At 44.9% G+C, this 14195-nt stretch overlaps 1 protein-coding gene across 1 annotated transcript in view; it reads left to right on the top strand.

Annotated features, from left to right (window-relative positions):
• The window catches only part of LOC135534096 (uncharacterized), a 27374-nt gene extending 13790 nt beyond the window's left edge, over positions 1-13584 (top strand). Inside the window, exon 3 of the mRNA XM_064961236.1 lies at positions 13336-13584. Within this exon, the coding sequence (XP_064817308.1) occupies positions 13336-13479 (144 nt within the window). The 3' untranslated portion in view covers positions 13480-13584. The remainder of the gene's footprint in view (positions 1-13335) is intronic.
• Positions 13585-14195: the final 611 nt, after the last annotated feature.

Raw genomic sequence — 14195 nt, 5'->3', positions numbered from 1 at the left:
TACTGTTACATGTTAGTCATTGAGAAGATGCTCTCACCCAGAGAGACTTACAGTTAGTGCTTTCATCTCCAGATAGCTAGGTGAGACAACCACATATCACAGTCATAGTCAGTACATTCATCTCCAGATAGCTAGGTGGACCAGTCATAGTCAGTACATTCATCTTCAGATAGCTAGGTGGACCAGTCATAGTCAGTACATTCATCTTCAGATAGCTAGGTGGACCAGTCATAGTCAGTACATTCATCTCCAGATAGCTAGGTGGACCAGTCATAGTCAGTGCATTCATCTCCAGATAGCTAGGTGAGACAACCACATATCACAGTCATAGTCAGTACATTCATCTCCAGATAGCTAGGTGGACCAGTCATAGTCAGTACATTCATCTCCAGATAGCTAGGTGGACCAGTCATAGTCAGTACATTCATCTTCAGATAGCTAGGTGGACCAGTCATAGTCAGTACATTCATCTCCAGATAGCTAGGTGGACCAGTCATAGTCAGTACATTCATCTCCAGATAGCTAGGTGGACCAGACATAGTCAGTGCATTCATCTCCAGATAGCTAGGTGGACCAGTCATAGTCAGTACATTCATCTCCAGATAGCTAGGTGGACCAGTCATAGTCAGTACATTCATCTCCAGATAGCTAGGTGGAACAGTCATAGTCAGTACATTCATCTTCAGATAGCTAGGTGGACCAGTCATAGTCAGTACATTCATCTTCAGATAGCTAGGTGAGACAACCACATATCACAATCATAGTCAGTACATTCATCTCCAGATAGCTAGGTGGACCAGTCATAGTCAGTACATTCATCTTCAGATAGCTAGGTGAGACAACCACATATCACAATCATAGTCAGTACATTCATCTTCAGATAGCTAGGTGGACCAGTCATAGTCAGTACATTCATTTTCAGATAGCTAGGTGGACCAGTCATAGTCAGTAAAGTATCTGTCAGCTAAGTTAGAGCTAGTAAGGGTGGGAGGGGATTATTTAATATACTCTTTGGAGAGGTTTCAGATGATTTCAGAAGATGGAGAGGTGTTGCAGTGAGGTCAGTAGGTGAGCAGAGCCCTGGAGAGGTGTTGCAGTGAGGTCAGTAGGTGAGCAGCCTCTAGTAAAGATGAGGACAAGCGTATTGCCTTGTGAGTTGGAGGACTGGGAAAGTGGGAGGTCAAATGTAGCAAGGAGAGGAAAGCGAGAGTTGGAAAGACATTAATCAGTATTCCGTCATGTTTCCGGTCACCTTGCCCTGATTAAAAGCAGTGGTTCGCGCTTTCAGTTTCACGCGAATGCTGCCATCAATCCACGGTTCCTGGTTTGGGAATGTTTTAATCGTTGCCATGGGAACGACATCTTCAACGCACGTTCTAATTAACTCGCTCACCGAATCAGCGTATTCGTCAATGTTGTTGTCTGACGCAATACGAAACATATCCCAGTCCACGTGATGGAAGCAGTCTTGGAGCGTGGAATCAGATTGGTCGGACCAGCGTTGAACAGACATCAGCGTGGGAGCTTCTTGTTTTAGCTTCGGTCTGTAGGCAGGGAGCAACAAAATGGAGTCGTGGTCAGCTTTTGAAAGGAGGGCGGGGGAGGGCCTTATATGCATCGCGGAAGTTAGAATAGCAATGATCCAAGGTTTTACCAGCCCTGGTTGCGCAATCGATATGCTGATACAATTTAGGGAGTCTTGTTTTCAGATTGGTCTTGTTAAAATCCCCAGCTACAATGAATGCAGCCTCAGGATGTACGGATTCCACTTTGCAAAGAGTCAAATAAAGTTCGTTCAGTGCCATCGATGTGTCTGCTTGGGGGGGAATATATACGGCTGTGATTATAATCGAAGAGAATTCTCTTGGTAGATAATGCGGTCGACATTTTATTGTGAGGAATTCTAAATCAGGTGAACAGAAGGATTTGAGTTCCTGTATGTTGTTGTGACCACACCACGTCTTGTTAACCATAAAGCATACGCCCCCGCCCCTTTTCTTACCAGAAAGATGTTTGTTTCTGTCGGCGCGATGCGTGGAGAAAACAGCTGGCTGCACCGACTCCGATAGCGTTTCTCCAGTGAGCCATGTTTCCGTGAAGCAAAGAACATTACAGTCTCTGATGTCCCTCTGGAATGCTACCCTTGCTCGGATTTCATCAACCTTGTTGTCAAGAGACTGGACATTGGCGAGTAGAATGCTTAGGAAGTGGCGCGCGATTTGCCCGTCTCCGGAGTCTGACCAGAAGACCGCTTCGTTTCCTCTTTTACGACGTCGTTTTTTGGGGTCGCAGGCTGGGATCCATTCCGTTGTCCTGGTTGAAAGGCAGAACACAGGATCCGCTTCGCGAAAGTCATATTCTTGGTCATACTGATGGTGAGTTGACGCTGATCTTATATTAAGTAGTTCTTCTCGACTGTATGTAATGAAACCTAAGATGACCTGGGGTACTAATGTAAGAAATAACACGTAGCAAAAACAAAAAACTGCATAGTTTCCTCGGAACGCGAAGTGAGGCGGCCATCTCTGTCGGCGCCGGAAGTAAATCCAGCAGGTAGTCTTGTGGTTAGAGCGTTGGACCAGTAACCAGCAGGTAGCCTAGTGGTTAGAGCGTTGGACTAGTAACCATCAGGTAGCCTAGTGGTTAGAGCGTTGGACTAGTAACCATCAGGTAGCCTAGTGGTTAGAGCGTTGGACTAGTAACCGGCAGGTAGCCTAGTGGTTAGAGCGTTGGACTAGTAACCGGCAGGTAGCCTAGTGGTTAGAGCGTTGGACTAGTAACCGGCAGGTAGCCTAGTGGTTAGAGCGTTGGACTAGTAACCAGCAGGCAGCCTTGTGGTTAGAGCGTTGGACTAGTTACCAGCAGGTAGCCTAGTGGTTAGAGCATTGGACTAGTAACCAGCAGGTAGCCTTGTGGTTAGAGCGTTGGACTAGTAACCGAAATGTTGCAAGATAGAATCCCCGAGATGACAAATCTGTCGTTCTGCCCCTAGACCAGTTAACCCACTGTTCCTAGACCAGTTAACCCACTGTTCCTAGACCAGTTAACCCACTGTTCCTAGACCAGTTAGTTAACCCACTGTTCCTAGACCAGCCAGTTAACCCACTGTTCCTAGACCAGCCAGTTAACCCACTGTTCCTAGACCAGTTAGTTAACCCACTGTTCCTAGACCAGTCAGTTAACCCACTGTTCCTAGACCAGTCAGTTAACCCACTGTTCCTAGACCAGTCAGTTAACCCACTGTTCCTAGACCAGTCAGTTAACCCACTGTTCCTAGACCAGTCAGTTAACCCACTGTTCCTAGACCAGTCAGTTAACCCACTGTTCCTAGACCAGTCAGTTAACCCACTGTTCCTAGACCAGTCAGTTAACCCACTGTTCCTAGACCAGTCAGTTAACCCACTGTTCCTAGACCAGTCAGTTAACCCACTGTTCCTAGACCAGTCAGTTAACCCACTGTTCCTAGACCAGTCAGTTAACCCACCGTTCCTAGACCAGTCAGTTAACCCACCGTTCCTAGACCAGTCAGTTAACCCACCGTTCCTCGACCAGTCAGTTAACCCACTGTTCCTAGGTCGTCATAGTAAATAAGTATTTGTTCTTAACTGACTTGCCTAGTTAAATAAAATATTCAACATGTATAAAAGTTATTGGGATGCCTTAAGTGCCCATAGAGTTCTCGAGAGCCCATCAACCTGAAATGGGCTATGTGCTTCCAGGTTAGGTTTGCTCCGATTTCTTCCGATTTGTTAAAAATCTCCATGAGCTGATCGTAGCCTGCAGTTGGGGAATAACAACATGTAATGTACATCTGGCTTTAGTCCTATCGACAGGAGGACTCAAATCATATCTATTCATAGCAGTGGAAACTGGATATCAACAAGCTATTTAGGTCAGGTGTGTGTGTGTGTGTGTGTGTGTGTGGTTGTGTGTTGTGTGTGCGTTCAAGGGCACCGCAGTGGAACTTTCCACCCTAGAATAGGACCATAGAACTATAAACCCCACGATCACTCTGTTTCCAACCGGTTATACATGACATATCAACATGACTGGTACAGAACATATCAACATGACTGGTACAGAACATATCAACCTGACTGGTACATGACATATCAACCTGACATATCAACATGACTGGTACAGGACATATCAACCTGACTGGTACATGACATATCAACCTGACATATCAACATGACTGGTACATGACATATCAACCTGACATATCAACATGACTGGTACAGAACATATCAACCTGACTGGTACATGACATATCAACCTGACATATCAACATGACTGGTACATGACATATCAACCTGACTGGTACATGACACATCAACCTGACTGGTACATGACATATCAACCTGCCTGGTACATGACATATCAACCTGACTGGTACAGGACATATCAACCTGACTGGTACATGACATATCAACATGACTGGTACAGGACATATCAACCTGACATATCAACCTGACTGGTACAGGACATATCAACCTGACTGGTACATGACATATCAACCTGACATATCAACCTGACTGGTACAGGACATATCAACATGACATATCAACCTGACTGGTACAGGACATATCAACCTGACATATCAACCTGACTGGTACAGGACACATCAACCTGACTGGTACAGGACATATCAACCTGACTGGTACAGGACACATCAACCTGACTGGTACAGGACACATCAACCTGACTGGTACATGACATATCAACATGACTGGTACATGACATATCAACCTTACTGGTACATGACATATCAACCTGACTGGTACAGAACACATCAACCTGACTGGTACAGGACATATCAACCTGACTGGTACATGACATATCAACCTGACTGGTACAGGACACATCAACCTGACTGGTACAGGACACATCAACCTGACTGGTACATGACATATCAACCTGACTGGTACATGACATATCAACCTGACTGGTACATGACATATCAACCTGACTGGTACATGACATATCAACATGACTGGTACATGACATATCAACATGACTGGTACATGACATATCAACCTGACTGGTACAGGACATATCAACCTGACTGGTACAGGACATATCAACCTGACTGGTACAGGACATATCAACCTGACATATCAACCTGACTGGTACAGGACATATCAACCTGACATATCAACCTGACTGGTACATGACATATCAACATGACTGGTACATGACATATCAACCTGACTGGTACAGGACATATCAACCTGACTGGTACAGGACATATCAACCTGACATATCAACCTGACTGGTACAGGACATATCAACCTGACTGGTACAGAACATATCAACCTGACTGGTACAGAACATATCAACCTGACTGGTACAGGACATATCAACATGACTGGTACATGACATATCAACCTGACATATCAACATGACTGGTACAGAACATATCAACCTGACTGGTACAGGACATATCAACCTGACATATCAACCTGACTGGTACAGGACATATCAACCTGACTGGTACAGAACATATCAACCTGACTGGTACAGAACATATCAACCTGACTGGTACAGGACATATCAACATGACTGGTACATGACATATCAACCTGACATATCAACATGACTGGTACAGAACATATCAACCTGACTGGTACAGGACATATCAACCTGACTGGTACATGACATATCAACCTGACTGGTACATGACATATCAACCTGACATATCAACCTGACTGGTACAGAACATATCAACATGACTGGTACAGAACATATCAACCTGACTGGTACAGGACATATCAACCTGACTGGTACATGACATATCAACCTGACATATCAACCTGACTGGTACAGAACATATCAACATGACTGGTACATGACATATCAACCTGACATATCAACCTGACTGGTACAGAACATATCAACCTGACTGGTACATGACATATCAACCTGACATATCAACCTGACTGGTACAGAACATATCGACATGACTGGTACAGAACATATCAACCTGACATATCAACCTGACTGGTACAGAACATATCAACATGGCTGGTACCTGACATATCAACCTGACTGGTACAGGACATATCAACCTGACTGGTACAGGACATATCAACCTGACTGGTACATGACATATCAACATGACTGGTACAGGACATATCAACCTGACTGGTACATGACATATCAACATGACTGGTACATGACATATCAACATGACTGGTACATGACATATCAACCTGACTGGTACATGACATATCAACCTGACTGGTACATGACATATCAACCTGACATATCAACATGACTGGTACAGGACATATCAACCTGACTGGTACATGACATATCAACCTGACATATCAACCTGACTGTTACCTGACATATCAACCTGACATATCAACATGACATATCAACATGACCGGTACAGGACATATCAACTTGACATATCAACCTGACTGTTACCTGACATATCAACCTGACTGGTACATGACATATCAACCTGACTGGTACATGACATATCAACCTGACATATCAACATGACTGGTACAGGACATATCAACCTGACTGGTACCTGACATATCAACCTGACATATCAACCTGACTGGTACATGACATATCAACCTGACATATCAACATGACATATCAACCTGACTGGTACATGACATATCAACATGACATATCAACCTGACTGGTACAGGACATATCAACCTGACTGGTACAGGACATATCAACCTGACACATCAACCTGACTGGTACGTGACATATCAACATGACATATCAACCTGACTGGTACAGGACATATCAACCTGACTGGTACATGACATATCAACCTGACATATCAACCTGACTGGTACTTGACATATCAACCTGACTGGTACATGACATATCAACCAGACTCGTACAGGACATATCAACCTGACAAATCAACCTGACATATCAACCTGACTGGTACATGACATATCAACCTGACTGGTACATGACATATCAACCTGACATCTCAACCTGACTGGTACATGACCTATCAACCTGACTGGTACAGGACATATCAACCTGACTGGTACAGGACATATCAACCTGACTGGTACATGACATATCAACCTGACATATCAACATGACATATCAACCTGACTGGTACATGACATATCAACCTGACATCTCAACCTGACTGGTACAGGACATATCAACCTGACTGGTACAGGACATATCAACCTGACTGGTACAGGACATATCAACCTGACTGGTACAGGACATATCAACCTGACATATCAACCTGACTGGTACATGACATATCAACCTGACTGGTACATGACATATCAACCTGACTGGTACACGACATATCAACCTGACTGGTACAGGACATATCAACCTGACTGGTACAGGACATATCAACCTGACATATCAACCTGACATATCAACCTGACTGGTACATGACATATCAACCTGACTGGTACATGACATATCAACCTGACTGGTACATGACATATCAACCTGACTGGTACATGACATATCAACCTGACTGGTACAGGACATATCAACCTGACTGGTACAGGACATATCAACCTGACATATCAACCTGACTGGTACATGACATATCAACCTGACTGGTACATGACATATCAACCTGACTGGTACAGGACATATCAACCTGACATATCAACCTGACTGGTACATGACATATCAACCTGACTGGTACAGGACATATCAACCTGACATATCAACCTGACTGGTACAGGACATATCAACCTGACTGGTACAGGACATATCAACCTGACATATCAACCTGACTGGTACATGACACATCAACCTGACTGGTACATGACATATCAACCTGACTGGTACAGGACATATCAACCTGACATATCAACCTGAGTGGTACATGACATATCAACCTGACTGGTACATGACATATCAACCTGACTGGTACATGACATATCAACCTGACTGTTACAGGACATATCAACCTGACATATCAACCTGACTGGTACATGACATATCAACCTGACTGGTACAGGACATATCAACATGACATATCAACCTGACTGGTACATGACACATCAACCTGACTGGTACAGGGCATATCAACCTGACTGGTACAGGGCATATCAACCTGACTGGTACAGGGCATATCAACCTGACTGGTACAGGGCATATCAACCTGACTGGTACAGGGCATATCAACCTGACTGGTACATGACATATCAACCTGACTGGTACAGGACATATCAACCTGACTGGTACAGGACATATCAACCTGACATATCAACCTGACTGGTACATGACACATCAACCTGACTGGTACAGGACATATCAACCTGACTGGTACAGGACATATCAACCTGACATATCAACCTGACTGGTACATGACATATCAACCTGACATATCAACCTGACTGGTACAGGACATATCAACCTGACATATCAACCTGACTGGTACAGGACATATCAACCTGACATATCAACCTGACTGGTACATGACATATCAACCTGACTGGTACATGACATATCAACCTGACTGGTACAGGACATATCAACCTGACTGGTACATGACATATCAACCTGACTGGTACATGACATATCAACCTGACTGGTACATGACATATCAACCTGACTGGTACATGACATATCAACCTGACTGTTACAGGACATATCAACCTGACATATCAACCTGACTGGTACAGGACATATCAACCTGACATATCAACCTGACTGGTACATGACATATCAACCTGACTGGTACATGACATATCAACCTGACTGGTACATGACATATCAACCTGACTGGTACACGACATATCAACCTGACTGGTACAGGACATATCAACCTGACATATCAACCTGACTGGTACATGACATATCAACCTGACTGGTACATGACATATCAACCTGACTGGTACATGACATATCAACCTGACTGGTACACAAGCCTGACTGGTACGACATATCAACCTGACTGGTACATGACATATCAACCTGACTGGTACATGACATATCAACCTGACTGGTACAGGACATATCAACCTGACATATCAACCTGACTGGTACATGACATATCAACCTGACTGGTACATGACATATCAACCTGACTGGTACATGACATATCAACCTGACTGTTACAGGACATATCAACCTGACATATCAACCTGACTGGTACATGACATATCAACCTGACTGGTACAGGACATATCAACCTGACATATCAACCTGACTGGTACAGGACATATCAACCTGACTGGTACAGGGCATATCAACCTGACTGGTACATGACATATCAACCTGACTGGTACAGGACATATCAACCTGACTGGTACATGACATATCAACCTGACTGGTACATGACATATCAACCTGACTGGTACAGGACATATCAACCTGACATATCAACCTGACTGGTACATGACACATCAACCTGACTGGTACATGACATATCAACCTGACTGGTACAGGACATATCAACCTGACATATCAACCTGACTGGTACATGACATATCAACCTGACTGGTACATGACATATCAACCTGACTGGTACATGACATATCAACCTGACTGTTACAGGACATATCAACCTGACATATCAACCTGACTGGTACATGACATATCAACCTGACTGGTACAGGACATATCAACATGACATATCAACCTGACTGGTACATGACACATCAACCTGACTGGTACAGGGCATATCAACCTGACTGGTACAGGGCATATCAACCTGACTGGTACAGGACATATCAACCTGACTGGTACATGACATATCAACCTGACTGGTACATGACATATCAACCTGACTGGTACATGACATATCAACCTGACTGGTACAGGACATATCAACCTGACTGGTACATGACATATCAACCTGACTGGTACAGGACATATCAACCTGACTGGTACATGACACATCAACCTGACTGGTACATGACATATCAACCTGACTGGTACAGGACATATCAACCTGACATATCAACCTGACTGGTACATGACATATCAACCTGACTGGTACATGACATATCAACCTGACTGGTACATGACATATCAACCTGACTGTTACAGGACATATCAACCTGACATATCAACCTGACTGGTACATGACATATCAACCTGACTGGTACAGGACATATCAACATGACATATCAACCTGACTGGTACATGACACATCAACCTGACTGGTACAGGGCATATCAACCTGACTGGTACAGGGCATATCAACCTGACTGGTACAGGACATATCAACCTGACTGGTACATGACATATCAACCTGACTGGTACATGACATATCAACCTGACTGGTACATGACATATCAACCTGACTGGTACATGACATATCAACCTGACTGGTACATGACATATCAACCTGACTGGTACAGGACATATCAACCTGACTGGTACATGACATATCAACCTGACTGGTACAGGACATATCAACCTGACTGGTACAGGACATATCAACCTGACTGGTACAGGACATATCAACCTGACATATCAACCTGACTGGTACAGGACATATCAACCTGACATATCAACCTGACTGGTACATGACATATCAACATGACTGGTACATGACATATCAACCTGACTGGTACAGGACATATCAACCTGACTGGTACAGGACATATCAACCTGACTGGTACATGACATATCAACCTGACTGGTACATGACATATCAACCTGACTGGTACATGACATATCAACCTGACTGTTACAGGACATATCAACCTGACATATCAACCTGACTGGTACATGACATATCAACCTGACTGGTACAGGACATATCAACATGACATATCAACCTGACTGGTACATGACACATCAACCTGACTGGTACAGGGCATATCAACCTGACTGGTACAGGGCATATCAACCTGACTGGTACAGGGCATATCAACCTGACTGGTACATGACATATCAACCTGACTGGTACAGGGCATATCAACCTGACTGGTACATGACATATCAACCTGACTGGTACATGACATATCAACCTGACTGGTACAGGACATATCAACCTGACTGGTACATGACATATCAACCTGACTGGTACATGACATATCAACCTGACTGGTACATGACACATCAACCTGACTGGTACATGACACATCAACCCGACTGGTACATGACATATCAACCCGACTGTTACAGGACATATCAACCTGACTGGTACATGACATATCAACCTGACATATCAACATGACATATCAACCTGACTGGTACATGACATATCAACCTGACTGGTACATGACATATCAACCTGACTGTTACAGGACATATCAACCTGACATATCAACCTGACTGGTACATGACATATCAACCTGACTGGTACAGGACATATCAACATGACATATCAACCTGACTGGTACATGACACATCAACCTGACTGGTACAGGGCATATCAACCTGACTGGTACAGGGCATATCAACCTGACTGGTACAGGGCATATCAACCTGACTGGTACAGGACATATCAACCTGACTGGTACAGGACATATCAACCTGACTGGTACATGACATATCAACCTGACTGGTACATGACATATCAACCTGACTGGTACAGGACATATCAACCTGACTGGTACATGACATATCAACCTGACTGGTACAGGACATATCAACCTGACTGGTACATGACATATCAACCTGACTGGTACATGACATATCAACCTGACTGGTACAGGACATATCAACCTGACTGGTACATGACATATCAACCTGACTGGTACAGGACATATCAACCTGACTGGTACAGGACATATCAACCTGACTGGTACAGGACATATCAACCTGACATATCAACCTGACTGGTACAGGACATATCAACCTGACATATCAACCTGACTGGTACATGACATATCAACATGACTGTTACATGACATATCAACCTGACTGGTACAGGACATATCAACCTGACTGGTACAGGACATATCAACCTGACTGGTACATGACATATCAACCTGACTGGTACATGACATATCAACCTGACTGGTACATGACATATCAACCTGACATATCAACCTGACTGGTACATGACATATCAACCTGACTGGTACAGGACATATCAACATGACATATCAACCTGACTGGTACAGGGCATATCAACCTGACTGGTACATGACATATCAACCTGACTGGTACAGGGCATATCAACCTGACTGGTACATGACATATCAACCTGACTGGTACATGACATATCAACCTGACTGGTACAGGACATATCAACCTGACTGGTACATGACATATCAACCTGACTGGTACATGACATATCAACCTGACTGGTACATGACACATCAACCTGACTGGTACATGACACATCAACCCGACTGGTACATGACATATCAACCCGACTGTTACAGGACATATCAACCTGACTGGTACATGACATATCAACCTGACATATCAACATGACATATCAACCTGACTGGTACAGGACATATCAACCTGACATATCAACATGACATATCAACCTGACTGGTACATGACATATCAACCTGACTGGTACAGGACATATCAACCTGACTGGTACATGACACATCAACCTGACTGGTACATGACATATCAACCTGACTGGTACATGACACATCAACCCGACTGGTACATGACATATCAACCTGACTGTTACAGGACATATCAACCTGACTGGTACATGACATATCAACCTGACATATCAACATGACATATCAACCTGACTGGTACAGGACATATCAACCTGACATATCAACATGACATATCAACCTGACTGGTACATGACATATCAACCTGACTGGTACATGACACATCAACCTGACTGGTACATGACATATCAACCTGACATATCAACCTGACTGGTACAGGACATATCAACCTGACATATCAACCTGGCTGGTACATGACACATCAACCTGGCTGGTACAGGACATATCAACCTGACACATCAACCTGACTGGTACATGACATATCAACCTGACTGGTACATGACACATCAACCTGACACATCAACCTGACACATCAACCTGACTGGTACATGACATATCAACCTGACTGGTACATGACATATCAACCTGACATATCAACCTGACTGGTACAACATCTCCGACTAGTTATACCAAAGTGACAGCTCCTTCTGGTTCAGAGACAGCATGACAGGTTCTGCTTTGGGATTGTGTTGCCGGGGCAGCCAGTGATCTGAGTGTTGACTTTGTGATTGTCTGATCACTAAAATATTTAGACAATCAATACATAATCAATGATTGCTGATTGTGAGTGTGTGTTTGTTTTAGATTACAAGACTGTTTGAGTAACTCTTCCCCTCTCTCCCTGAATGTTTCTGTTAACTTTTCTTCCTCTCTCTCTCTCTGAATGATTCTGTTAACCCTTCCTCTCTCGCTCTTTTTCTCCTAGTTGGAGCGAGTGGGCGGTCAGGAGGTGGTGGTGTATGACCAGAGTTCATCTGACCCCTTGACTCTTCCCTCGGAGGCCTTCCTTACCGTCCTATTGGACAAGCTGGAGAGGAGCTTCCCTTCAGTACACCTGCTCTTAGGTTAGACACCCTCACTCAGCCCTACATCCTCCTCACTGCCTCTCTCTCTCCCCTTCCTCTCTTCCCCTCCTCCCTCCCCCCCCAGCCCTTCATCCTCCTCACTGCCTCTCTCCCCCTTCCTCTCTTCCCCTCCTCCCTCCTCCCTCCCCCTCCAGCCCTACATCCTCCTCACTGCCTCTCTCTCTCCCCCTTCCTCTCTTCCCTCCTCCCTCCCCCTCCAGCCCTTCATCCTCCTCACTGCCCTCTCTCTCTCTCTCTCCCCTTCCTCTCTTTTCCCTCCCCCTCCAGCCCTTCATCCTCCTCACTGCCTCTCTCTCTCTCCCTCCCTCCCTCCCCTCCAGCCCTACATCCTCCTCACTGCCTCTCTCTCTCCCCTTCCTCTCTTTCCATCCTCCTCCCCCTCCAGCCCTACATCCTCCTCACTGCCTCTCTCTCTCCCCTTCCTCTCTTTCCTCCTCCCTCCCCTCCAGCCCTTCATCCTCCTCACTGCCTCTCTCTCTCTCCCCCTTCCTCTCTTCCCCTCCTCCCTCCTCCCTCCCCTCCAGCCCTACATCCTCCTCACTGCCTCTCTCCTCTCCCCTTCCTCTCTTTCCCCCTCCTCCCCCTCCAGCCCTTCATCCTCCTCACTGCGTCTCTCTCCCTCCCTTCCTCTCTTCCCCTCCTCCCTCCCTCAGCCCTTCATCCTCCTCACTGCCTCCTCTCCCTCCCCTTCCTCTCTTTC

Source organism: Oncorhynchus masou, unplaced genomic scaffold (assembly GCF_036934945.1).
Source record: "Oncorhynchus masou masou isolate Uvic2021 unplaced genomic scaffold, UVic_Omas_1.1 unplaced_scaffold_2995, whole genome shotgun sequence".
In the NCBI taxonomy this organism is placed as follows: domain Eukaryota; kingdom Metazoa; phylum Chordata; class Actinopteri; order Salmoniformes; family Salmonidae; genus Oncorhynchus; species Oncorhynchus masou.
Note: the sequence above shows the minus strand (reverse complement) of the source record. Positions and strands in the feature narration are given on the sequence as shown.